General features: G+C 47.4%; 1 protein-coding gene and 1 long non-coding RNA gene across 2 annotated transcripts in view; one reads left to right on the top strand and one right to left on the bottom strand.

The window, feature by feature from the left end:
* LOC144226935 (uncharacterized) overlaps positions 1 to 23,902 on the bottom strand; it is a 72,784-nt gene extending 48,882 nt beyond the window's left edge. The window contains exon 1 of the long non-coding RNA XR_013333784.1: positions 23,310 to 23,902. This is a non-coding gene — a long non-coding RNA (uncharacterized LOC144226935). The remainder of the gene's footprint in view (positions 1 to 23,309) is intronic.
* On the top strand, positions 22,068 to 23,033 carry UCN3 (urocortin 3). Its single transcript, XM_077758425.1, has 2 exons — positions 22,068 to 22,108; positions 22,542 to 23,033. The coding sequence occupies exon 2, from the start codon at positions 22,548 to 22,550 to the stop codon at positions 23,031 to 23,033; it is 486 nt and encodes a 161-aa protein (XP_077614551.1). The 5' UTR covers positions 22,068 to 22,108; positions 22,542 to 22,547.
* Positions 23,903 to 25,065: the final 1,163 nt, after the last annotated feature.

Genomic DNA, 25,065 nt, shown 5'->3' with positions numbered 1-25,065 from the left:
GGAATGTGTAAGTTTGGTTTCCTCCAGAGGGAAAGCTGAGCGACTAGGGAACAGGGTGGAACGGATAGTTTTCACTGTGTGCCTTTGCGCACCTCTTCAATTTTGAATTACGTGACCGAGTTACTTAGTGAAATAAACAAATAGTTTTAAAATTGCATATTTTCTTTGCTCGTGATGCAATAAGCAATGCACCTTAAAGTTTACGAAGAACGTTCACAGGACTGCCCCCCGCGTCTCTTCTCGTGGGCAGCTTCGGACACAGAAGCCCCTCGTGCAGAAAGGAGCATGAGACACAGAACAAGACAGTGCCATCTCTCATTTCCCTTTTGAGGATGAATAATTCCTGTTCATCCTTTAACTGTCCTATGAAGTGTGAGCTTCGATCTCTGGGAATCTTCAGGTGGCCCCTGAGACTGGACATGGGACCGTTTGGGATGTCCTCACGGCACCCTGGCTGTCCCTCCTGGGGCAGTGGGTCATCTCAATGTCTTGCCACGACCCCTTTCCCTTCTTTAGAGCAGCTCAGCTCACCTGGCAGGTGGTTCAGACTCAGTGGATCTCAACTTCCATTCTCCCATAATGCTATTAAGAGTACAAATTGGTACAATCACTATAGAGGACAACTGGCAATATTTTTCAGGTATTATAATATCTGTTAAAGTGATAAAAGTACAGCTCCTCCAATCTAGCAGTTCTTAGATGCCTAACCAAACACTTAGTGTGAGAATTGAAGAATGAATAGGAAGGATCCGTTCTCAACAGGAGATGAGTTCATCGTTTATTCTGAGAGACGCTGCTTTGAGAGATGAGCGCTGAGGGCAAGAATCATGACCATCCTACTCCATTTTCAATCTCCAGACATCAAGACTGTCCCTCACACCCAGAGGCACTCAATGAATATTTAAGTGAATGAACGACTGTACCCCAAACTCAGGTTTTCTTCATTATGTAAAATTAATTTTTAAAAGCCCAGCCTGTTCTTCCAAATGGGACAATTAACCAGTCCTGTAATTTTGAAGTGGCAAAGCACAGTATTTTGGAAGCCCTTCCTTTGTTGAAAACTGAAACATATTTATTACTGACACTTAACTTCTTCTCCCACCTACTGACCCCTTACCAATATTCTGAAGAAAATCCATTTCTGGATGGATTTATCCTTATTTACATCAAATCCTCTTCAGAGGCACTCAGTGGAGGAATGTTAGAAAAGGTTAGGGCAGGGGTGCCCGGCTGGCTCAGTCAGCGGAGCGTCTGACTTTGGCCAAGGTCATGATCTCACGGTTTGTGAGTTCAAGCCCCACATCAGGCTCACTGTCAGTGCGGAGCCTGCTCTGGATACCCTGTTCCCCTCTCCCTGCCCCTCCCCTGCTTGCACTCTCTCCCCCAAAAATAAATAAAACATTTAAAAATACACCTATAAAAATAATAAAATAAACATCATTTTTAAAAAAGAAAAGATTAGAGTCGTGGGGAAAGGTGACAATCAAAGAATCAAGCAAATGCAGAGCTTTAATCAACAATTAGAATGGAAGGAGAGACAAAGGAACCGATGCCTACTCCGACACGCGGCAAACAACTATCCACTGTGACTGATCGTTGCAAAGAACACAGAAAAGGGGTTTCTTGTCCTTTTAGACTTGTCCTTCCTAGACCGCAGATCCACGGACACGGCGTTGCGCCAGAAGTCTCAATGCAGCACCTGAGCAGGTGAGCATAACAGGAAGGTGCACCGTGGTGGTCAGAGCACTCCTGGCAGTCCTGACTCATCTGGAAGGATATGTCTTCCTCTTACTTTGCATCATTCTAGACTAAAGTGCTCCTAAAGCACCTGTGGTATAAGTGGTACTGCCTATGGATCTAATAAATAACAGTAAGTGACAAATTGGCATTTAAGGGCCATTGGAGAGCTAGAGGCAACCCAGGCATTTAATGGAAACCAAACTGACCCTAAAGCAAAGAGCCTTTCCCCACAGACCACTTGGATGCAGCAATTTTAGAAAATGCTGGCTCTGAACTCCCACAATACCTACTGTCTGGAACAGCAAATCTCAACCTCTTTGGTCTCAGGACACAATCACACTCTAAAGGGAATGCCAAAGAGCTTCTGTTTGTTTGAAATATATTATTTATCAATATGTATCATAACATTGGAACAGGGAATATTTTTAAAATATGTATTAATCCATTTAAAAATAACAATAGGGGCATCTGGGTGGCTCAGTCAGTGAGGCGTCCAACTTCAGCTTCAGGTCATCATCACACAGTTCATGAGTTTGAGCCCCAAGTCGGGTTCTGTGCTGACATCTCGGAGCCTGGAGTCTGCTCTGGATTCTGTGTCTCCCTCTCTCTCTACCCCATCCTCTCACTCTCTCTCAAAAATAAATAAACATTAAAAAATAAAAAAATAACAATAACAATAGTAAACCTATCACCTGTTAACATAAATAACAGTATCTTATGAAACATGACTAGATAATCCAAAACAAAATCTAAATTTAGCAGAAAGAGTTGCATTGTTTTATAGTGTTACAAATCTTTTTAATATCTGAGAGATTTCTCTTATAAACACCAAATCCAAATTCTTTTTGCATTTGTAAATGTGATTTACAAATATTTTTTCCTAATGTGTTTTCATTTTTTTATTAGTGATCTAGAAGATCTCAGTCTTACTAAAGTTCAACTTAGCATTTTTTTTTCCCCACTGGATCTTGATTTTGGCATTGTATCTTGGGATTTTTGCCTAACCCAAACTCATAAGAAAATCTTTCCTACGGTTTCTCCTGGAGTTTTATAGTTTTAGGTTTTACATTTAGGTCTATGATTAATTCTGAGCTAATTTTTATATGTGGTATAATGTGGGAATCATTTTGTTGCATGTGGATGTCGAATTTTTCCAGTAGCATTTGTTGAAAAGACTGTCAATTCTCCATTGAATTGCATTTACTCTTTTACTGAAAACCTAGCAACCCATGTATGGGTCAATTTCTGGGCTCAATTGCATTAACCTATATGTCTCTTTTCTCTAAAGTCATGTTCCTTGGATAACTAGCTTTGTAGTGACCCTTGAAATCAAGTACAGTGAGTCTTCCAATTTTGTTCTTCATTTTCAAATTTGGTTTGGCAACTCTAACTTCATAACATTCCTCATACGTTAAAATTGGCTCATCAATTTCCTTTAAAAAAAAGTTTTTGCGGGGATTTTAGTAGGTATGTTGATTCTACATGTCAGTATGGGGAAAACTGATATCTTTACTATATGTAGTCCTCCAATCCATGAACATTGTACATATCTACATTTCTTTAGGCATTCTTTGAGTTCTTTTATCAATGTTCTGTAGTTATCAGCATACATATTTCACATACAACTAGTTTTATGTCTAAGTAGTTTTTTTAAAAAAAATTGTTGCTATTGTACATAGTACTTTTATTTTGATTTCTAATTATTCATTGCAAATATACAGAAATATAATTGATTTTGTATGTTGACTTTGTATCTTGCAATTTTACTAAACTCACTTACTGGTTTTCACATAGATCCTTTGGGATTTTTAGTATAGAAATTATGTCATTTGTGAATATTGTTTTATATTTTCCTTTATAATCTGTATGTTTTTATCTCTTTTCCTTGAACTATGGCACTGCTTAAGACTTCTAGTACAATGTTAAATAAGAAGAGTGACAGCAGTCATCCTTACTTTGTTCACCATCTTAAAGGACAGCATTTAGGTTTTCACTATGAAATATAATATGAATGTAGATGGCATTTATTAGGTTCAAGAAATTCCCTCCTATTACTAGTTAGCTAAGAGTTTTTTATTATGAAGAAATGCTTAATTTTATCAAAGGCTTTTCTGCATTTATTGAGATGATTTGACGGTTTTTCTTCTTTGTATGTTGATATAGTAAATTAAATTGATTGATTTTCAAATGTGGAACATCTTGCATTCCCAAGGTAAATTCCACTTGGTCATGATGTAGTACTCTTTTTTTTATATATTGTCAGATTTGATTTGCTAGCATTTGAAGATTTTTGCATCTATACTCCTGAGGCATATTAGTCTGTGGTTGTCTTTTTTTATAGGATAAACAGCCTGAGTTAGGAGGTATGTTCCATACAGGACTGGGACCAGGGTGAGGCGCCCGAGGTACAAAATTTATGGTGGAAGTCACTCACAGGCACTGATCCTGCACTTCCGTTACTGCCTCCCTTACCTCACCCTAGTCCCAGGCCTGTTTCTATATTCTAGAATGGTTTGTGTAGGATTCTTTTTATTTCTTTTTTAAGTGTTCAAGAGCATTTGCCTGTGAAGCCACTTAGTCCTGGAATTTTCTTTGTTGGAAGTGTTTTAACTGAAAGTTCAATTTTTTTTATTTTTAAAGAATTTTTTATTTTTGAGAGAGAGAGAGAGAGAGCGAGAGAGCGAGCACAAGCAGGGGAGGAACAGAGAGAGAGGGAGACACAGACTCTGAAGCAGACTCCAGGCTCTGAGCTGTCAGCACAGAGCCTGATGCGGGGCTCAAACCCACGAACCATGAGATCATGACCTGAGCTGAGGTCCAATGCTTAACTGACTGAGCCGCTCAGATGCCCCCAACTTCTTTAATAAATATTATACTATTCTAGTTATCTCTTCCTGAGTAATTATTATACTATTCTAGTTATCTCTTCTTGAATGACTTTAGGATTCTGTGTTTTTCAAAACATTCCCATTTCATTGAAGACGTTGAATTTATGGGCATAGGTTGTTTGTAACGTTCATTATCATCCTGAAGGGTCAGTAGTGATGCTCCGTTTTAACGTCTGATATTGGTAAGTTGTGTCTTCTCTTTCTTCATGGTCGGTCTAGTTGGAGGTTTATCAATTGAATTGATCTTTTAAAAATACCATCTTCCATTTTTATTGACTATTTTTCTATTCTCAGTTTCACTGATGAATGCTCTTGTCTTTACTACCTAATTGCTCTTACTTGCTTTGAGCTTAATTTACTTTTCTTTTTCTAGTTTTGTTAGGTGATAGCTTAGATTATTGGGTGTACAATAGACCAAAGGATTTGTGTTTTTCTTACAGTGGCTTCTCCAAGCCTACACCAGGAGATAGGCTTTCTCCATGTCTCACTCTGCCTGCTCTTTCTCATGACCACCCACTGAGGTTTGAGGAAGAATCTATACTCATCCCTCCTTGGAGGTTGCTATGGCCTAAATTTTCATGCCTGCCTCCCCCATCATATGCTGAAATCTTAACCCCCATGGTTAGGCACTAGTAAGTGGGGCTTTGGGGAGGTGTTAAGTCATGAGGCTGGGGCCCTCATGTATGGAATTAGTGTCCTGATAAAAGAGACCCCGGTGAGTTCCCTCACTCTTTCTACCAAGTAAGGATGAAGATATCAGCTATGAACCAAAAAAAGGGCTCTCACTAGAGTATGACCATACTGGCACCTTGATCTGGAACTTTCCAGATTCTAGAACTGTGAGAAACAGATGTTTGTTGTTTATAAGCAGCCCAGTCTGTGGTATCCTATTATAGCAGCCCCAATAGACTAAGACAGAGGTATCTGTTTTTTTGTTAGATTAGATCTCTGTATCCCAAGCAGAAGATGGAAGTCTGTCAATTTGGTTTTATTTTGCATTTTTCTGATGATTGATACTGATGACAACTTGGCCGGCTGCACATTACCACTTTTATATCTTATTTTGTGAAATGTCTGTTGAGGTCTTTTACCAATTTTTATTGGGTTTTGTCTTTCCTATAGAGTTGTCGGCATTATGTACGTATTCTGGAGACATTTCCTTTGTCAGATATATATTTTTTGAATATCTTTTTCTATGGACTATGGTTTGCCTTTTCATTTTCTTAATAATGTCTTTGATAAGCAGGTTTTTCAACTTACCAATTTTTCTATTTTGCTTTATGCTTCTTGGTTTGAGAAATCCTTGCCCAATATAAGTTCATAAAGATGGTCTTCCATGTTTATTTATAGAAGCTTCATACTATAAGCCTTGATGTTTAGGTTTACAATCCAAATAAAATTCATTTTTGTGTCTGATGGGAGGTAAGAGTTGAAGTTCATTTTTCTCCATTAATCTAGTTGCCCCAGACCATCTGTTGAGGAGATTTGCTTTCCCATTGAATTAACTTTGTGTGTTTGTCAAAATCAATTGGCTGTGTAGGTGTGGGTCTATTTCTAAATTCTCTGTACTGTGCCACTGACCTATTTATTGATTCCTACCATCCAGTATTATAGCTTTATAGTACATCTTGAACCGAGTAGCCTAAGTCCTTAAGCTTTGTTCTTTTTTTTCAAGATTGTTTTAACTACTCTAGACCCTTTACCTTTTCAAAGAAAATCCTTGCTGGGATTCTTCTTGGGATTACATTGAATCTATAGATCCACTTGGGAAGGACTTGTTACTCCACAAAGTCTATTTCCTAGTTTGCTCTATAGAAAGGGCCTAAAAACAGTGATACCCTAGCAAAGAGCATATGTGGAGTTCTCCACTAAATATTACTTCTTTTTTTAAAGTTTTTTAATGTTTATTTACTTTTGAGAGAGAGACAGAGTGAGAGTGGGAGAGGTGCAGAGAGAGGAGGAGACACAGAATCCGAAGCAGGCTCCAGGCTCTGAGCTGTCAGCACATAGCCAAACACGGGGCTCGAACTCACAGACCCCAAGATCATGACCTGAGCCAAAGTAGGACTCATAATCGACTGAGCCACCCAGGTGCCCCTAAATATTATTTCTAAACACCATTCTCCACTAAAAAGTACTGGGGCTTCTTGGAGCAATATTTGATCCTAGCCCTTCGATAGTGAAATTATAAGGTAAACATACAACATGTCTTACCAAAAAGTAAGGATGTATTTAGAAAGAAAGAAAAAAACAAACCAACCAACAAACTAGTGGGGACATGTCAAAGGACCCAGGAGCTAGCCGGAAGGGTCTCTATTAGACACTCATTAAATAATTTGAGAATAAAAAATTATAATAATGGATAATAATGCCTGGAATTTTAAAAAGAATCTATAAGTCTGTGGTGATATTCATAAAAAAGAGAGAGAGGGAGGAAGGGAGAGAAAGAGGAAAGGTGAAGGTGGGGGTTCTTCTCTACCAACAAATGCCAGCAAATAAATGTGGAAGGAGTTACAGATTTAGAAAATCACTGTTTGCAATCCTCTCTGTTATGACTTAGTCATCAAATGTCAGTAAAGGCTACAACCACTGGGTGAAAGGTTACGAGGAAACAAGATATTCACATGTTCTCAAAATATCAGCACGGATTACTTATTGACCAGAAAGGGGGAAAGGTGCCTGAAGTAGAGAGCGCGAGCAAAACCACGTTACGAAGCCATCAAAAGGGACGTAAGCAGTGACGGAGCAACCAGTGGTCACACTTCCTGACGTGACGCGGCAAGAAGTGCACAATGTCTTCGATGTGGTATTCTTGTCAAAAGTGCTGACCCAAAATCTAAACATGAGGAAACAGACAAATCTGGAATGTGGGGCATTTTACAAGATACGTGGCTTGGATTCCACACACAAGCCATCCCAACGTCAATGACGGGCTAATCTGGGTAAATTGTACACGGGTGTTCATTATGCTCTTATTTCTACTTCTCTGGAGATGAGAAAATTTTCAAAATAAAAGGTTCAGATTAAAAAAAAAAGTGCATAGGGAGTCATTCGGGCAACCCCTTATTTCACGCAGGGCGTGGTGGGGTTCACCCCATGGCAGAGCACGGACACGTCAGCTGTGTCTTCAAGTGGCAAGTGTGGACGTTTGAAAATAGATGAGCAGTTGATGCACAGTGAATCACTGCTTGGGGATGTGTCATTTTCACGTGTGAGCTGGGGCAGAAAGACTCTGGAGAGGAGTGATGTTCTCATTAGCAGGCACCCAGGTTGAGCCCAGATTTCCCCAGTGGCATCAGCCTTCTCCCCTGTGAACACTGCTCCTGAGCATGAGCCCACTGCTTGCCAAGATGATGGTTCAAACCTCCCTCCCCCGGCCCAGGGGAGCTGGGGGGATGCTGAGAAGGTGGGGAGCCATCCGCCTGATACACAGAGTGTGAAATGAGAATAGGAATGTCATTACCCAAGGCGCCTGGGTGACTCAGTTGGTTAAGCGTCCGACTTCCGCTCAGGTCATGCATGATCTTGTGGTTTGTGAATTTGAGCCCTGTGTCCAGCTCTGTGCTGACAGCTCAGAGCCTGGAGCCTGCTTCAGATTTTTTGACTCCCTCTCTCTCTCTCAGTCTCTCTCTCTGTCTCTGCCCCTCCCCTACACATACTCTCTCTCTCAAGAATAAATAAACATTAAAAACATTTTTAAATTAAAAAAAGGAATGTCATTATCCCTAAAACAAAGAGTGGGAAAACAAATCTTGGATGAGCATAAAAGGAAGCAGACTTTTAAACGTTTGAAAAGTTGATCAGTAGGAGGGGGAGAAAAGGCAGAATATAAAATAATATCTATGCTATGGCCACAAACACACATAACCCATTTTCTCAGACTACAAATCCAGTCACTCTCGCCCTGGTGTGAAGAACGAGGGACCCTCAGTGTCACACTGCCCCCAAGACCCAAGCAGTTATTTCTGGAGATGTCTTACATGAACTACTGAAAAGCTCTTCTTTTTTATTCTTCCACTTCCAGCCCCCGGCCCCACCCCCCACCATGATAACACAGATGTCCTTCCCACAGCGGGAGACCTCATGGGACCAAAGTGCTGTTAACCTCAGCTTTCATTGGGGTGAAGGCAAGCAGTGTTCCAGAAAGAATTAACAAGCTGGTCATTTAAACTTTTCTTGGGAGGTTCACCTCCTATTCAGTCTCTGGATTCCTCCCAACTTATCTATGAAAACACTCCCCCCACTTGCTGGTGCTCCCCATAGCGGCCTCCTCACCTGAGAGTCTTTGTAGGTTGTGGGTTCCTCGGTCTGGGGTGGGAGCTGGGATCCTGCATCTCTCTAGCAAGCTCCCTGGGGTGCTGAGGCTGCTGGTCCATGGCCCACGCTTTGTGCAGCAGGCTCCTACAGTACTTAGTGCTAAGTCCTAGTGTGCCCCACCTGCGTAGTAGGTGTCCAATAAACACGTTCTGGGGGGAATGACTGAATTTATGGAAGGTTTCCACCGTAGCAGAATAAAGTAGAAAGGCCTTATCAACACATCTGCCTTTTCTCCCGCTCATGTTCCTCTTTTTTTCTTGGAGTAAGGGGGCTGGGGCGTGGTTGGGCGGAAGCAGGACCCGGGAAGGCGTGTTTACCTTTCAGCCGGCGGAACGGAATGAGGAGCAGCACCCTTCTGCCTGGTGAGCAGGCTTTATGGGCAGGGCCTCCGCTCCCCTTCCAGCAGCTTCCATCCCCACCCTCACAGCAATGGCTGGTCCAAGCTGCAGATTTATCCCTGGTTGACTCTCCCCTAGTTTCCCTCTCTTGAATACATGCGGACAAGCACACTCCTTTAATGTAAATGGCTCCTTCTGCTTCTATGATGAAAACGAGTTGTTTGATTTTACATTATTGGAAGCAAACTTTCATGGTATTACGGCCTTCTAACCTAGCCTTTGACCTCATGAAACAAAACACACATTCTTCACCCTCCCTTGATTATTAGAGACGAAATATGACCTCAATGTGATCTGACTCCTACACTGGTCTTTCTGAATAAATATCTAATAATTCCTAATTTTTATTTCATTTCAATAGTATGATCTTCAATTACAGGCTCCCATCTAGAATGATCACTCACTCTCAAGGCAAAGTTCTGTTCCCTCCTTGTGTCCGGAAATGCAATATCACCCGCCTCGGCTACAGAGATGAACCTTGAAAATATTCGTGTCAGGAGGCTTGAGCCCTCATGATAACCCGTGCATGACCCTATCTAAGTGACTGAACTAGACTGTGAGGTTTCTGAGGCCCAAGAGTCTATGATTCGAGAAAAGTTCACAGAAACAAAAGCACTTAAAATACCCAAGGAACAGAATATCTGTTCAGGTACCTGTGATTGGCTGCAGTTGTGTGTGTGTGTGTGTGTGNCAAATTTTCAGCTTCATTTATATATATGTAATATATTTAATATATATGTATAATATTTCATTGTATTATAAATGATAGCTTATTAATATATACTTTATATAGAGATTATATACACATAAATTTCTGCTACATATATGTATATGTTAATTTTTGCTGTATGGATATACATATATATGATTTTGCTAATTCTACCTTGTTCTAGATTTCACAGATTACACAGATTAAAATGTACCACAAAGACCTAGGAATCAAATGGCTTGCAGTCCTTCCTCACTGTGCCACGGATTTCCAGTGTGCTCTCCAATTAGAGTTATGCAAACACACCCGAGGCGCACGCATACACACCAGCAGCACCACTAACAGTTCCGTCAAGGCTACCAGCGCCCGCCATGTTTCTGCTTCCATTGACCCCATCCTGCCTTTAGCAGGGGCACTTTCAGGCTTGCGGCAGTGGAAAGGTTGCTTGGTTTGGGATGGGGTTTATTTCATTTTACTTGTTATGATAAGATAACATTTGTTTCAAACAAAATTTTGTGCAGAACCCCGGTATACAAGACAAAGGGGAACCTTCCAGCTAAAGCACGGGAAGCAATCTGAAGCTCTACCTCCGCGTCTGCCCCGACGCCCTCCAGCCTTCATCAGTGTTCGCTTCCACTCGCAGGAAACGTGTGTGTGTTGGGGGGGCTGTCCAGTAGCTTCAAGACTAAGAAAATTCTGTCCCTTAGTAACTCTTATTCATGAAACATAGCTCTATCAGCTGGAATCACAGTAAAAACAACTCCCTCCTCCACAGGAAGCCTTTCCAACAGGAGTTAACATTTCCTTCCTCTTTCTTTGCTTCTTCAGATGAAACTTCCCTGATTTATTTGGCTCTTGTGTTACAGTTTCAGGTCTTTCCTCTTCTTACTCAGCCTCCTCATTCAAATTCCAGTTTATCATCATCACTTTAAATTTGAGACACAGAAAGCCAGTGATGTTCCCAGTAGGTAACGTGTCACCAGCGGCATTCCCAGGTCAAACGAGGTTTGTAGTTGTCATTATCCTGTGACCCCGAGCTTTCCTCTCTTAATGTGGACGCCAGAATTTGAAGCATTTGTAACTATACAACTTGACAAGGAAAAATACCCTCGCCATTGGGGATCTGTGGGGAGCCTTTGCAAACATCCATTTTTACATTCGTAGTACAATTCGGGGACCATCTTAAAGATGGAAATGGTGCTCTATTTTGTTTCTTTGCTCATTGTAGAAACACGTTTGTAATACTTAGATTTTGGTTTTCTCTTTAAAAAATTTTTTTAATGTTTATTCATTTTTGAGAGAGAGAGACACAGCGCACAAGCAGGGGAGACACAGAGAGAGAGGAAGGCACAGAATCTGAAATGGGCTCCAGGCTCCGAGCTGTCAGCACAGAGCCTGACGCAGGGCTCGAACTCACAAACCGTGAGATCATGACCTGAGCTTAAGTTGGACCATTAACTGACTGGGCGCCCCAGGCACCCCTGATTTCAGTGTTCAATCTGTGGAAAGCACACAGCCGTGAGGCCTGCTCCACCACCCCACGTGTTCTTCATAGATGACAGGCAGGAAGATGTTCTATGAAAAGATCTTCCCTCCACGACAGAGGATTTTCTCATTATTTCCACTCTACTGTCCAAAGAATCAATATCTGTCGTGTCGGGTATGGTACATATTCTGTACCACAGCTACGGGAAGGAAATTAGTTACCCTGCAGCCAAATGGGATCTTTCTTTCTTTCTTTCTCTTTCTTTCTTTCTTTCTTTCTTTCTTTCTTTCTTTCTTTCTTTCTTTCTCTCTCTCTCTCTCTGTCTGTTTCTTTCTTTCTTTCTTTTTCACAACAGATTAATTCCTACCAACATACATCTGAACTTCCAGTACAGCTGGCTTCTGCTCTCTTGTTGAACTTGGGAGCAGTAACAGTATAAGACTGATTTAAGGGACAATGGTTCCTTCATTTTAAGAAGCACAGACCACAACCAGTAAACCAGTATTTAGACATAACTACTAATATACGTATAATTGTATATTAGTTGCCATCTGAATCATTTAATTAATGTACCACATGTTATCGTAAGCCATATATGAGAAAACAAAAATGAATAGATGGAGTGCCATACAGCCAAATGGACTTCTAAGGTAGCGAGGGAGAGTTTACTGAGCAAAGGTCGCGCTCCCACACATCTAGGTAATATGTGAAGTGGGAAAATACTTTGACATACTAAAAATATTTTGCCCCTCGTGGTAGCGTATTATTCTTTCTCTGTTTCCTATTCCGTTGGCTGGACTGGCCCGTTTGTCCATTACTCAGGGGAGGGATGGGACGAGCAGATTAGTGAGAAGTCTTCTTGGCTTCGATTTCCAAAGAGCCAAGCATAAAAGAGAGCGGAGGGGATCCCTGGCATGGAGCAAGTGTTTGAGAGAATAGCAAATAGTCGCAGCAAGGGTCTCCCTTGCAGAAATGGCATGAGGTTAAGGGTGGGTGATGGTGGGGGGCAGAGTGGGTATAGAGGAGAAGGGGGTGAGAATAGAAAGGTTAGTGGGACCCAACACGAAAGGGAAGGACATCCAGGCGAAGAGCCCCAGCCAGCCCGCCTCAGCTCACGGGGGCACCAGGCACTGCCCCCCGCTCCCCCGGTGTGGGTGCTGCTGCCCAGGCCACTCCCACATCTCCTGCCTCTCAGCTGCTGGCAGGTAGAAACAACATTCCGGTTTAGCTGAGACTTGACCATTTCAACGGGATCTTAAAAAGTGAAGATTCTTGGGCATACCCCAGATTCTTTTTTTTTTTTTAACATTAAAAAAAAATGTTTTATTTATTTCTAGGAGAGAGAGAGAGAGACAGCGTGAGCAGGGGAGGGTCAGAGAGAGAGGGAGTCACAGACTGAAACAGGCTCCAGGCTCCGAGCTGGCAGTCAGCACAGAGCCCGACGCGGGGCTCGAACCCACGAACCGCGAGATCATGACCCAAGCGAAAGTCGGACGCTTAACCGACTGAGCCCCCAGGCGCCCTGGGCATGCCCCAGATTCTTAAACATGCATCTCACTCCTTATCTCTATTATTTTGGAAAACCATTTGGAGAAAAGAAATTGTTGGATAAAAGTGTAAATAAACTTCGTAAAGGTTCTTGATAAATTCATTTCAGAAAACATTTACACTACCACCAACAGTGTTGGGAAAAGGTTCAGCCTCATTAATATGAAGAAAAGCACAATAAAACAAACAGGAAAAACACTTTTATAATATTAATATTCAAAGCTGACAAGGGTATGAAGAGATTTGTTCCCTCATGCATGGTGACATTATTGGCTTAAGTTAATAAGCTTTTTATTTCAGTTGCCAAGAAGAATGGAGGAAATTTACATCTTATAAGGATCTTTCTCAGGCTACCTGAGTTAGGTGTTAACGTGCTTTCTTCATGTAATTATCGCTGTACCCAACATGGTGGGTATGATCAGCAGCCAAATTTTTAAAGGGAAAAAGAACTAAGAACTAAGTGAAATTAATTTGAATAATATACTTTACTTAACCCAATATATCACTGTATTATCATTTCAACACAGAAGTACATAAAAGTTATTAAGGGGATCTTGACACCTTTCTACACTAAGTCTTTGAAATATAGTGTGTGTTTTATACTCTGAGCCCACCTCGATGGAGATCAATCACATTTTAAGAGCTTCATAGCCACACATGGCTAGTGGCTCCCAAATGGGACAGTACAGAGCAAGAGAAGACAAGTTTTCTCGGAAAGTCTGTGCTAAGAAACTCTCATTATACACCCTCAGGGGTGTTGACTATTCAGCACAGTCTTTCCAGTCCCAGGGGGAGAATTCTACCATCATAACCAAATATCTTAATTTCACCAAGCCATTCAGTTCTCACGAGGAGCCAATTTTATACTTAAGACATTTTAAAGTTCTTTCCATTTCCACACTGATTTATCTTTGGCTCCCATAGAGAGCTTTTTGCCAGGGGAAGGAGCGGGGGTGTCTCAGTTCTAACAACTAACCTTGCAAGGGTCCAAGATGCTCTCCCCTGATCCAGGACATACGGACTCTGCTTGGTGTCAACATAGCTACCCCAGTTTTCCATTGGTTAGCATTTGTTTGGTGCATGTTTTCCAGACTTTTCTGTGTCAACACGATTTTTTTTATAAATGGTCCTTTGGCTTTTGTCATCCCAGGGTCAGGAGCCGGGCATTCAGGGACAGCCCTAGAGCCCAGAGCCCGTGGAAGTGTTCACACGAACCTGTCCTAAATTGTTTAGCCTGCCCTGTCTTTCCTTTCCTGCAGAAACCCCAAAAACGTCTGTGGCTAAGCTCTCCTTGCTCCTGCCTTCTGTCTCCTGACCACCCTGGTGTTGCCCCAAGTAGCCCCGCGCGGCGGCCGTGCCTCAGGTCTCCAGGACCTTCGAGTATAATAAACTTTGTTTTCTTTAGTCTTTTCCCTGTCTCCTCGCATAGCTGCACCTGACTGACCAGCTCATAAAAGGATACAAAACACTTACTGTAACAACAGTTGTAACTCCAGAATTAATGCCCACCGCCTTCCACGACCATTCAGGTACATGTGCCCGTGCAGAGCGGAGAGAAATGAGTCCCCAGTGCAATTACTGCTGCGTTTTAGCATCTCTGTGCTTTCTGTTGGTGATTTAGCTGTCTAAAAGGACCCCCACGTGTAAATCTGGTGTGCTGACTCGTGTTCCTCAGAGCAAGAACGCGGTGACGTGCCTTACAGGGAAAACACGTTTGAGAAGCTCTATTCAAGCAAGAGTGAGGGCACCGTCAGCGGTGAGCTCGGTGTGGGCCACGCCAGCTCCAAAGCCGAGGCTTGCCAAGGGAAAGGGATTCAAATCCACAGCAGATGGGAATAGGCTGGTTTTTATCTCCCATTGAGTGATTGACTAACTGATGGAGCATTATACCTGCTTAGCCTGCAGGCAGGTAGACGGAGGCTCCAGATGGCATCTAGCGGCCAGGGCGGTGACTAGAATGGGGACAGCGGCAAAGGGCATTTACCGCACGTGCAGGATCAGTGCCCGCTCGGTCACCCTTACTACTGCCTGTGCTTCCGCGGAGATGGAGGGCCCGCAGCCCGGGCCTCTCTGGGAGCATGCCGCCCACTCGACCGCTGCGTGTACAAGTTTGGAAGAGCTCTCGTTTCCCTTGTCATGAGAGAAAACTTATACCCCCTACGTGGATCTGGTGGTACTGATTACTTCCTCTGCCCACCAAGTAAACAGACCACTGAGTTTGGGAAGACTACGCAAGAAGGCGCATGACCTATCCTTCCTTGGGGAAACAGAAAGCTTTCGATTCTTTGCTCCACATGGCCTTGACAGAGGGGCCTGCATCTCACCCATGGCCCCCAGGACCTTTGCTCTATGAGTCAATCAGCTCTCAAAAGTCCGGTACAAAGGACCATAAAATGTCTGACAAATCACCACGACGCCTGGATATGGAGACGAGCCAGAACTTTCCCCACCCGCGTCCACTACTGCTGGTTTCAAGATGGATACAAAATGAAAACAATGTGTGATAGGTGCGCGGAACATGTGCGCAAAGCCTCCATCAGAAAAGACTGGAAATGACTGCCATGTAATGGGTCGGCCGTTGCTGCAGAAATACTAACTATTCGCAGTTAAATCAGTCCCGCATGTTGCAAGAAACCTGGGCCGAAGCAAGGGTCTCCCCTCCTCAACAGCTGGAATGATTTCACCAGATTAAAGGTGGGCTGTTAGTTTTTTGTGGGACATAGGGAAAGCAGTGCTTTGAGGAAACATCGTGGCTTTGAACGCTTATAAACCAATAGAGGGAAAAATGAAAATGAAGAATTTATCAATCGAGCAGAACACAGATAAGGAAAAACAGAAATGAATAGGAGAAAAGGGGGAAAACCCAGGGTGAATAGAAAACCCAATGTACGACAGCAGAAAAGAATCCAAATACACCCACAACCACTATTAGTGTGTGTTATAGGCCTTGTTATTACAGAGGTGATGAGTTTAAAATAGAAATATATACCATTTACAAAAAATAGTGTTGACACAGGAAAGTCTGGGAAACAGGCACCAAGCGAAGTTAACCGACAGAAAACTGGGGTAGCTGTGCTGATACCAAGCAGAGTAGACTTCAAGACGAGAGGCATTCTTTGGCATGAAGTGGTTGACAGTAAAATGATGAGAGGGACCACTTTTATGTACCCAACAGTCCAAAGGGATACAGCAATTGGGGCACCTGAGTGACTTAGTCGGTTAAGCGGACGACTCCAGCTCAGGTCATGATCTCACGGTTCGTGGGTTCGAGCCCCACGTTGGGCTCTGTGCTGACAGGCCAGGGCCTGGAGCCTGTCTTTGGATTCTGTGACTCCCTCTCTCCCTGACCCTCCCCTGCTCACGGTGTCTCTATCTCTCTCAAAAACAAACAAACCCCCCCCCCAAAATAAAAGGATACAGCCAAAAAAAAAAAAAAGGACTCACAAGAAGAAATTGACAAACTCACAAACACAAAGGGAGATTAAACACGCATCTGCCAGACACTGAGAAGTCAAGGAAAACTAAGAATCAGGGAAAAATAAGGAGAGATTGGGAAAATCAGACTGACAATAATATTGTGCGTTCCTGTAAAACGTCATCAGGTTCTTAGGAACGCTATCTTCCCGTTGACCTTATTAGAAAAACAGATAAGGCACACTACCCACCTTTCATAAAACGAGAAACAAAGGAGCAGAGAATGTGACAGTCCCAATGAAATAGCCACGCAGGGGGGCGCCTGGGTGGCTTAGTCGGTTGAGCGTCCGACTTTCGCTTAGGTCATGATCTCGCGGTTCGTGGGTTCGAGCCCCGCGTCGGGCTCTGTGCTGGCTGCCAGCTCAGAGCCTGGAGCCTGTTTCAGTCTGTGACTCCCTCTCTCTCTGACCCTCCCCTGCTCATGCTGTCTCTCTCCCTCCTAGAAATAAATAAAACATTAAAAAAAAAAAAAAAGAAATAGCCATGCAGGCAGCCAAGGCAGAGGGGAAAACGTGCTTTCCTGACATCAGGGTAAAACCTCTCCCCTGTAAATCAAGTGTTCTTGAAATTCCCTAATTCTTCTTCCTGCCCTTTTTCTTGTACTGCCTGGCTCAGATGTCAAGAAACTAATTACGTTATCATGTGTAACCGTTCTGGGCATGTTGGAGAAATGAACTTTATAAATGTTAGGCATTTCTATGCGAATATGAAACCGATCAGGGTTTTCTTCCCACCCGGGCCTCCACATGCCCTCTATGGAGGGCCTACATCCCTAAACAACATTCTGTTACTGAACTCATGGGAGATGCTAAAAGCTCGCCGAGGCCAGAGCGCAAGAATAGCGCAGAGCCACGCGTGGGCTCCAGCAGAGGGACCGAAGGGAAACCACTCTTCACTAGAAATGACACCCTGGGGGCTTTCGCTCACCAATTGGCTTCTTCCTGTCCAAGGCTCTCCGCAAGCCTCCCGCGGACGCAGCCAGAAGCAGTGTTGCCGTGATAAAGCAAACAGCCTGCTCTTGAGGTTAATGTAATCTCTAAAGCGCCTTTAGGACAACGCGCCCAGCCTCCGCTCAGGGCTACGCGGACCCCAGGTGTGACCCTCCTTAGTCCGAGGCTGAGAGCTCTCGGGAGCCATCAGCCAGCCCCACAGCCAACCCAGATGGGCCAGGCCAGGGGGTACCGATGGCCCCACCTGTTTGGAGAAGGGATGGTGTGCTCAAGGACGGCCACTAGCCACCGACACAAAGAGACTCCACGGGCTTCTGGGGCTTTGGTCTCAGGTGGATAGATTTTGTAGAAAGTTGAGAGGAGACAGGGCAGGTGGGTGGGGGGAGGGGAGGAGGAGGAGGAGAAGAAGAAAAAGAAGGAGAAGAAGCAGCGGCGGCGGCAGCTGCCACCAGTGTTTACTGCGTCTCCTAAAAATCCCATATTCTTGGGCAGTGGTTCTCAGCCGGGGGCCATTTTGTCCTCAGGGGACACAGCTGGGGACAGTTAGGGTCGTCACCACTGGGCAAGGGAGGGAACGCTCTGCGAACACCTACGGGGCCCAGGACGGCCCCCACGACATCATCTGGCCCAGAACGTCAACAGTGCCACGGCTGAGAATCCCCACGGCTCTCAGGGTGGCAACGTTTGGTACCTTCCTCACAAGACTGCCTCCCCGGCGGCCCGGAGCTCAGAAGGGCAGACAGGGGGTTAAACTCGGGCTTCCGACTCTCTAGCCCTCAGCCTACACAAATTCCATTACTGCCTAATTATCTGAAATGGGGAGAGACAAAATCTCTCCCAAAGGCGACTATATGAACGAACAAGTGAATGAATAAGTGGGGTTCAGATCTTGAGCCTCATATCGCTCCTAATCTCGGGAGAAGCCCGGCCCCGCAGCTCCGGCAGCAGGAACGAGTGCGGCCCAATCCTAGCGTCTACAGTGAGGGCTGAGGCTGGGGGGGGTGGGCTTCCTTCCCCACAAGGGCTTTCCTTTTGTGCCACAAAATACCCATGAGCGTGAAAACGTTTGGATGGTTCCAGAAGCCCCTTACGTTTCATCTAGAGGCACTTCAGGAGGCGGGAACGCCCACCTAGGACGGGAGATGTGGTCTTGGCCAGCGGTCCAGACACCCCCCGGGTCCTGCACGGCCCTCCCAAACGGTGCAGCGCACAAGAGACCCAGATGCCCATCCGGACTCCGCGCTCCGCGGCCTCACCTGTGAAGCATGGAGGCAACCTGCCCGCAGGCTCCCAGATCTTCGCCTGTACATTTGGAATGAAATCGAAAGCCTCTCGCCTGGGTGTTCCTTACCTCCCAGGGTGAAGCCAGCCCCCTGACCCTCCCTGCCCGCCTGCCTCCCGAACCCTCCCCGCTTCTCCTGGCAGCTTCCCCCCTCCCGCCCGCTGTGCTGCGGGACAGGCGCGCTCCCTTCTGCACTAAGGTGCGGGCCCTGCTGACCGCAGGCTGTTTTTACACACGTCTCTGATGCCCGTTAGGACGGGTTCCCGGCCTCTTCCCGCTCCCCGGGACCCTGCCAACACCCGCCAGGCAGCAGGCGCTCAAAACGTAGCGGATGAACCGATGAAAACGACACAGGTAAAACTCAAGTGATTCCCCGTCAGAAGCCCGAGGGACACCGCGCCGGCCTGTCTGCGTGCCCGTCGATGGACGCGAGCTCAGAGCGCCCCGTGAGCCGCCAAGGCCACGCGCACGTCGGAAGCCACCAGGGCCACAAGACGGCAGCTGAGCGTCAAGTCACCTGCTCTCCTTTCAAAGCAGGTCCTGGGTCCCGACCTCCTAAAGGAGGCGCAGCCTGACAGGCGTGCGGGGAGGCTGAAATCAGGCAGCACCAGGATCCGTAATAAAACTCTTCAAAGGAGCTGCTTCTCAGCTTAACAGAGTGTTGTGGTTTTTTTTTTTTTTCCTTTTTATCAATGAGCACGTTGCTAGGGCAGGAGGGGAAGTGGGAGGCAGAGGGAGGGCCGGGTGGGAAGGTGGGTAGGAGGGGTCAGGGGTGCCGAGTGCCTGTCATCTCTATGACGCGGACGGCCGCTCGGTTGTATTTTAAATGAAATCGCGTCCCGGTGTAGACAGCACGTCTGGAGTTACCATCCACCCTGTGATCCGTCACTTTTATAGACATGCACGAGGGAGTGGAGTGGTTTCCATAGAGAGGGAAGATCACGGCCCCCTCGGGGACAGTACGAGGAAAGCAGCAGCAGTGACCCCCGCCGGGACCGAAGTTCGGGGGCACGTGTCTGGGGCAGGCCCCCGGTCGTGAGGCGGCCGCCCGCCCCACGGAGCATTTCCACTGCGGAGGGAAGGCCACTCACAGGTAAGACTGCGGCCGGGACGAGCTCGTTGGCCCTGCGTTAGGCAGGGGGCGCTGGGGACCGGGCGGGGGCGAGAGCGCGAGGCCGCAGGCGCCCCGGGCAGCCCGGCGCCCGTGTGCACTTCAGGTGAGGAGACATCCGCCCCCCCTTTCTGGCGCAGAGGGACCGGCTTTGCAAAGGTAACAGATTGGAGGCAGAAGGTGATCTCGCAAGTGTATTTTCCTGCACAGGGCTCAGCGGTGGACGAGAAAATCGTGCTTACAGACGGGGAGGTGGCTGGGGATGGCAGCCACCACCGAGGCTGTGAGTCCCCACGGGCTGCAGAAGCCGGGGACGCGGCCAGGCAGGCGATGCCTCCTTCTCAGGATGTGGACCCCGAGAGGCTAAGTGACTCACCCCGGGCAAGTGAGAGCGTGAGGGCGGTTTTGAACCCGGGTCCTCCGCCCCCAAAGCCTGCAGCCCCTTCTCCCTTGCCAAGCCGGGGACAGGAGGGGCAGGGGACAGACACCTGTAATGACTTGGCACCACCTGGGAGGGGGAGGGAACGTGAGGATGCAGGTTGGAGGTCCCCGTTTGGTGTCCAAGTTCTCTGAGAAGTTCAGTCTGTGANGGACCCTGAGTGAATGACAAAGCCAAACATCTGGTTACTGACAGGAGGCAGTGTCCTCTATCAAGTAACCGGCTCGAGCAAGAGCTGTTCCGCCTCAGTTTAGTCTTCCACGTAAGCCCCAGGAGGTAGTCGTTGCTGTCCCGCGTATCAGGTGAGGAAGCCGAAACGCACAGAAGTAACACATCTGCCCCCGGCCCTCAGGCAAACCAGGACAAGGTGCAAGCGAACCCGTGTCTCTCGCGCCCGAGCCTGTGCTGATCTCCCTGCACACTGCCGCACGCCCAGACACAGCTAGGTCGTGCATTTGGATCATATAAAGCAAGCATCACATTTTTTTTCATAGCTGTTTCGATAAGCTCAACATTTTTATGATGTAAAAACAAATGAACAAACCAATAAAGCAACCTGGTCAGTTAAGAAAAAGAAAAAAGGACGGCGGTAGGTGCAATGTGGTGGAGTGTGTGAGAAAACATCAGGCTTCTAGAGAAAATTTGCCTGTGTGTGTGTGTCTGTGTGTGTGTGTGTGTGCATGCTGTGTGTGCGCGTGCCCAGGGTAAGTGAGAGAGCAAGGGCTTACCAGATTCTCCCTTAGAGAGAGAACGAGGCTCAGGTGTTTAAGGGTGAGTTCTAGCCTCATCCATTCACAGCATGAGGAAGCTGGGAAGTAGATGTGGGTTCGTTCCCACTCATTTTCTGGGAAACGACTTGCTCAAGGTCGTGGTGACAATGATTTGCAGGGCTGAGGCCAGAACTCAGCCCGGGACTGCCAGCCCCCCTCGCCTCTGCCTGTAACCGCAGAAAACAACAATCCCCTGCTAGCCTAGCACTTCTCAAGGCCCAGAAGGACCCCTGTGTTGATTTACTTTTCCAATTTTTCTTCCTTACTAAAAAGCTACCTAAATAACAGCAGTCCCCCTCAAGTTCCATAGCCAGCCACATCCTTCTAGCTTCCTTTTGTGGGAGCCAAGGGTGTCTTAGACAGAAAATAAACTCCAGGGGCACCTGGGTGGCTCAGTCGGTAGAGCCTCTGACCCTGGATTTCAGCTTGGGTCATGATCTCACGGTTCATGAGTTCGAGCCCGGCATGGGGCTCTGCACTGAGGGTGCAGAGACTGCTGGAATTCTCTGTCTTCCTCTCTCTCTGCCTGCCCCCCCCCCCATGCCTGCTCCTGATCTCTCTCTCTCTCTCTCTCAACAATAAATAAATAAACATTTAACAAAAAAGAAAGAAAAGGAACTCCAAGTTCAGGTAAAGCAACCAAAGTGAAGAGGGTGGCCTTTCGCTCTTCGCGCCTTCCAGCGGTCCGGTCCGCAGCGCACCCGGGAGTGCCCGGGGGTGTCGCGACGTCGGTGTGCAGGGCGCCCAGCAGTCCTTCCTCTGGGAGGAGCATATGAAACCCCACCCCTCGACCTCATGTTTCTGTCTCGTGCACGAAGGTGACGGTACTGTACAGGAATCACGTGTCCTTATTTCTGAGCTGGAGAGAGCGTGGCCAGGCAGGGTGTGGGCTGGGCTCGGTCCTGGGACACAGGAGCTAAATTCTGCCCAGGTCACCGTGCTCCTAAGGCACGGTGACCACACACAGCCCAAACCCCGATCGCCTTCTGACACACTGTGAGCTGCTGCCGCACAGGAGGCTGGGCAGAGGGTGGAGACGGCATCTAAATTTTTAAAATTAATTTTTAAATGTTTATTTATTTTTGAGGGGGCGAGGGGCAGAGAGAGAGAGAGAGAGAGAGAGAGAGAGGGAGGGAGAGAATCCTGAGCAGGGTCTGCATTGTCAGCACAAAGCCCGATGCGGGGCTTGAACTCCTGAATCGTGAGATCGTGACCTGAGCCATCAGAAATCACCGGAAGGGTTTATTACAGCCCAGATGGCTGGCCCCTGGCTTTTTGATCAAGTAGTTCTGGGGCAAGACCCGAGAATTCTTTGCATTTCTAACAAATACCCGATGCTCCTGCTGGCTGGACACCCGGCTTTGGGACCCGCTGTTGAACAGGAGCAAAGCCCTAGTGAAATTCAGCCCCGGCCTGTGTTCTACTCCAGGGGGACATGCCGACGCCCGCACACTTCCTGCTGCTGCTGCTGCTGCTGCTGCGCCCCGGAGCCGCCAGGCCAGGCCTGACCCACAAGTTCTACAAGGCCAAGTCCTTCCTCAGCGGCCTCAACACGGCCCTGTCGGAGGCCAAGCCGGGCCCGCCGGACGCCGCGCTGCTGCCGAGCAAGAGGAGCTTCCCGTCCCCGCCCGGCCAGGGCCCGGCCTCCGGGGGGGACGCGGCGCAGGTGCGGGAGGAAGACAGGAAGAAGGGGCCCTTCCCCAGCTCGGGGGGCGGCCGCTACAAATACCTGTCCCAAGCGCAGCTCAGGGCGAGGCCGGCCCAGGACAAGGCCAGGAGCGACCGGCGCACCAAGTTCACTCTGTCCCTCGACGTCCCCACTAACATCATGAACATCCTCTTCAACATCGCCAAGGCCAAGAGCCTGCAGGCCAAGGCGGCCGCCAACGCGCACCTGATGGCTCAGGTCGGCCGCAAGTAGAGGCGGGCGAGGTCCGGCCGCGGCTCCGTACCTTGCGGGACCCTCTGCAGGCTGCTTCGCTGCCCCACCCCCCTCCGCCTCCGCACACAGACACCGGGGAGCCGCACCGCCCCCTGCACGACGCGGGCCGTAACCCCCGCCCCACAGTTTGCTCTCCCTCCTCCTTCCCCGGGACCGCTCCCCACGCTCCTCCTCCTCGCCCCGCGCCCCAGCGCACCCCGCAGAGGGGGCGCGCGCTCACCATCCTGCCTTTGCCCCCCTTCCCTGCCCTCTCACCTCCATTAAAACCACTGGCTTCTGCAACCCTGGGCTGGCTCGGTTCCTCTTCTTCAGCCAGGGGCCTTCACACCTCTGAGCGTGCAAAGGGGGAGGGGAATGAGGGAGGCAGCTGATGGTCCACTCCCCGTCTCTCCCGGGGCCCGAGCGGTTCTGGAAGTCCCAGGAGGGGGTAAAGAAGGGCTTGGAAAGGCCAAGCCAGCAGGCCCCTGGCAGCCGTCGCTCAGGCTCGAGCCCCCGGGCTGGCCCCACCTGGGTCTGTTCTAGAAAGGGCACGGGGCTGTGGGGAGAGAGCTCTCGGGACACCCCAAGCCCCTCCACGGCTGGGCAAGGGGTCGCTGGGCCGTTAGCAGGCGTTCATCGGACCTACAGCAAGTGTCTGGCTGACGCCGGCCTGTGGGAGAGGCCCGTGTGTGAGGCCAGGCCTCTGCTCTGCAGGAGTCAGCAGCTAAGTGACAGTCAAGTCTCGGGCTTGAAAGGGAGCCAATACCCCCCGGGGCTGTGTTAGTGGTGAACTGCAAAGTGATAGCGACAGGTACAAAAAAATATGTGAGGAATTCGGAGATGAGAGGGTGTAATGGAGTAAAAGTCCACTGTGCAGAGACCTCAGCAAGAACTGACGGCCAGATTCCCATCTGGTTCTCCCTTCTGCTCAGTGATGTCATAAATACATGATAGGAACTGACGCGCGTTGCCATGACTTCACAGTAAACAACACACACGCACACCTGCAACGAGCACTACCACCAGCCCCAGAAGCAAACAAACACAGATAAATGGCAGATTACACAAATGGCTGCCAGTCAGATGAACACAAGGGGCTTACTGACGAAATGCACGGGGCTGCTCAAACTTGAGAAGAAAAGAACAACCCCCCACACCCAATAGCCAGGATATGAATAGATCTCTCTCTCCCTCTCTCCTTCCCCCTCCCTCCACACACACACACACACACACACACACACACACACGATCCTTGTACATACGAGAAGCTGCTGAATGTAATCCCTATGAGAACTGCACTCATATACCACGTCTCACCTTTCAGGTTGTCTGTAAATGTCCATCTAAAGTTCGGAAGTGTGACGACTAACCTAGACTCCACGGGTGAGGTGACTAGCCACCCTCCTCTACGGCTAGCTGGCAGGGATATAAATGCCAGAAAGGCACTTTGAAAACACCCAAGTTACAAATTCATTATTTTAAGATTTTATTTTTAAGTAATCTCTATATCCAACATGGGTCTCGAACTCACAACCCTGAGCTCAAGAGTTGCATGTTCCAGCCAGGTGCCCCTACATATTCATTTTACCTTTTTTTTTTTTTTAAGTTTATTCATTTTGAGAGAGAGAGAGAGAGAGAGCGAGCAGGGGAGGGCCAGAAAGAGAGGAAGAGAGAGAATCCCAAGCAAGCTCTGTACTGTCAGTGTGGAGTGGGGCTCCGTGTCACACACCCTGAGATCATGACCTGAGTCAAAATCAAGAGTCGGATGCCTAACTGACTGAGCCCCCCAGGTGCCCCCATTTTACTTTTAACTTAGCAACCCTGCTTCTGGCAGAAATTACTGGAAGAAGTGAAGCTGGACATGCTAAGTTAAACTTGAGATGAAAACTACCTAATCTCTTAACAGGACCAATGCTCAAAAACCCCAAACTGTGTGTAACCTGTTCTCATCCTGGAGAAGCCCCATGGCAGAGCAGAAAGAACCCTGGCCCGAGACCCAAAACACCGTTCTGTCAGTCAGTCTAGGGTATCC

The sequence above is a fragment of the Crocuta crocuta genome, unplaced genomic scaffold, assembly GCF_008692635.1.
Source record: "Crocuta crocuta isolate KB4526 unplaced genomic scaffold, BGI_CrCroc_1.0 scaffold32, whole genome shotgun sequence".
In the NCBI taxonomy this organism is placed as follows: Eukaryota; Metazoa; Chordata; class Mammalia; order Carnivora; family Hyaenidae; genus Crocuta; species Crocuta crocuta.
Note: the sequence above shows the minus strand (reverse complement) of the source record. Positions and strands in the feature narration are given on the sequence as shown.

Excerpts from the sequence above, each read along its gene's own strand:
- UCN3 (XM_077758425.1), top strand. The coding sequence starts at position 22,548 with ATGCCGACGCCCGCACACTTCCTGCTGCTGCTGCTGCTGCTGCTGCGC.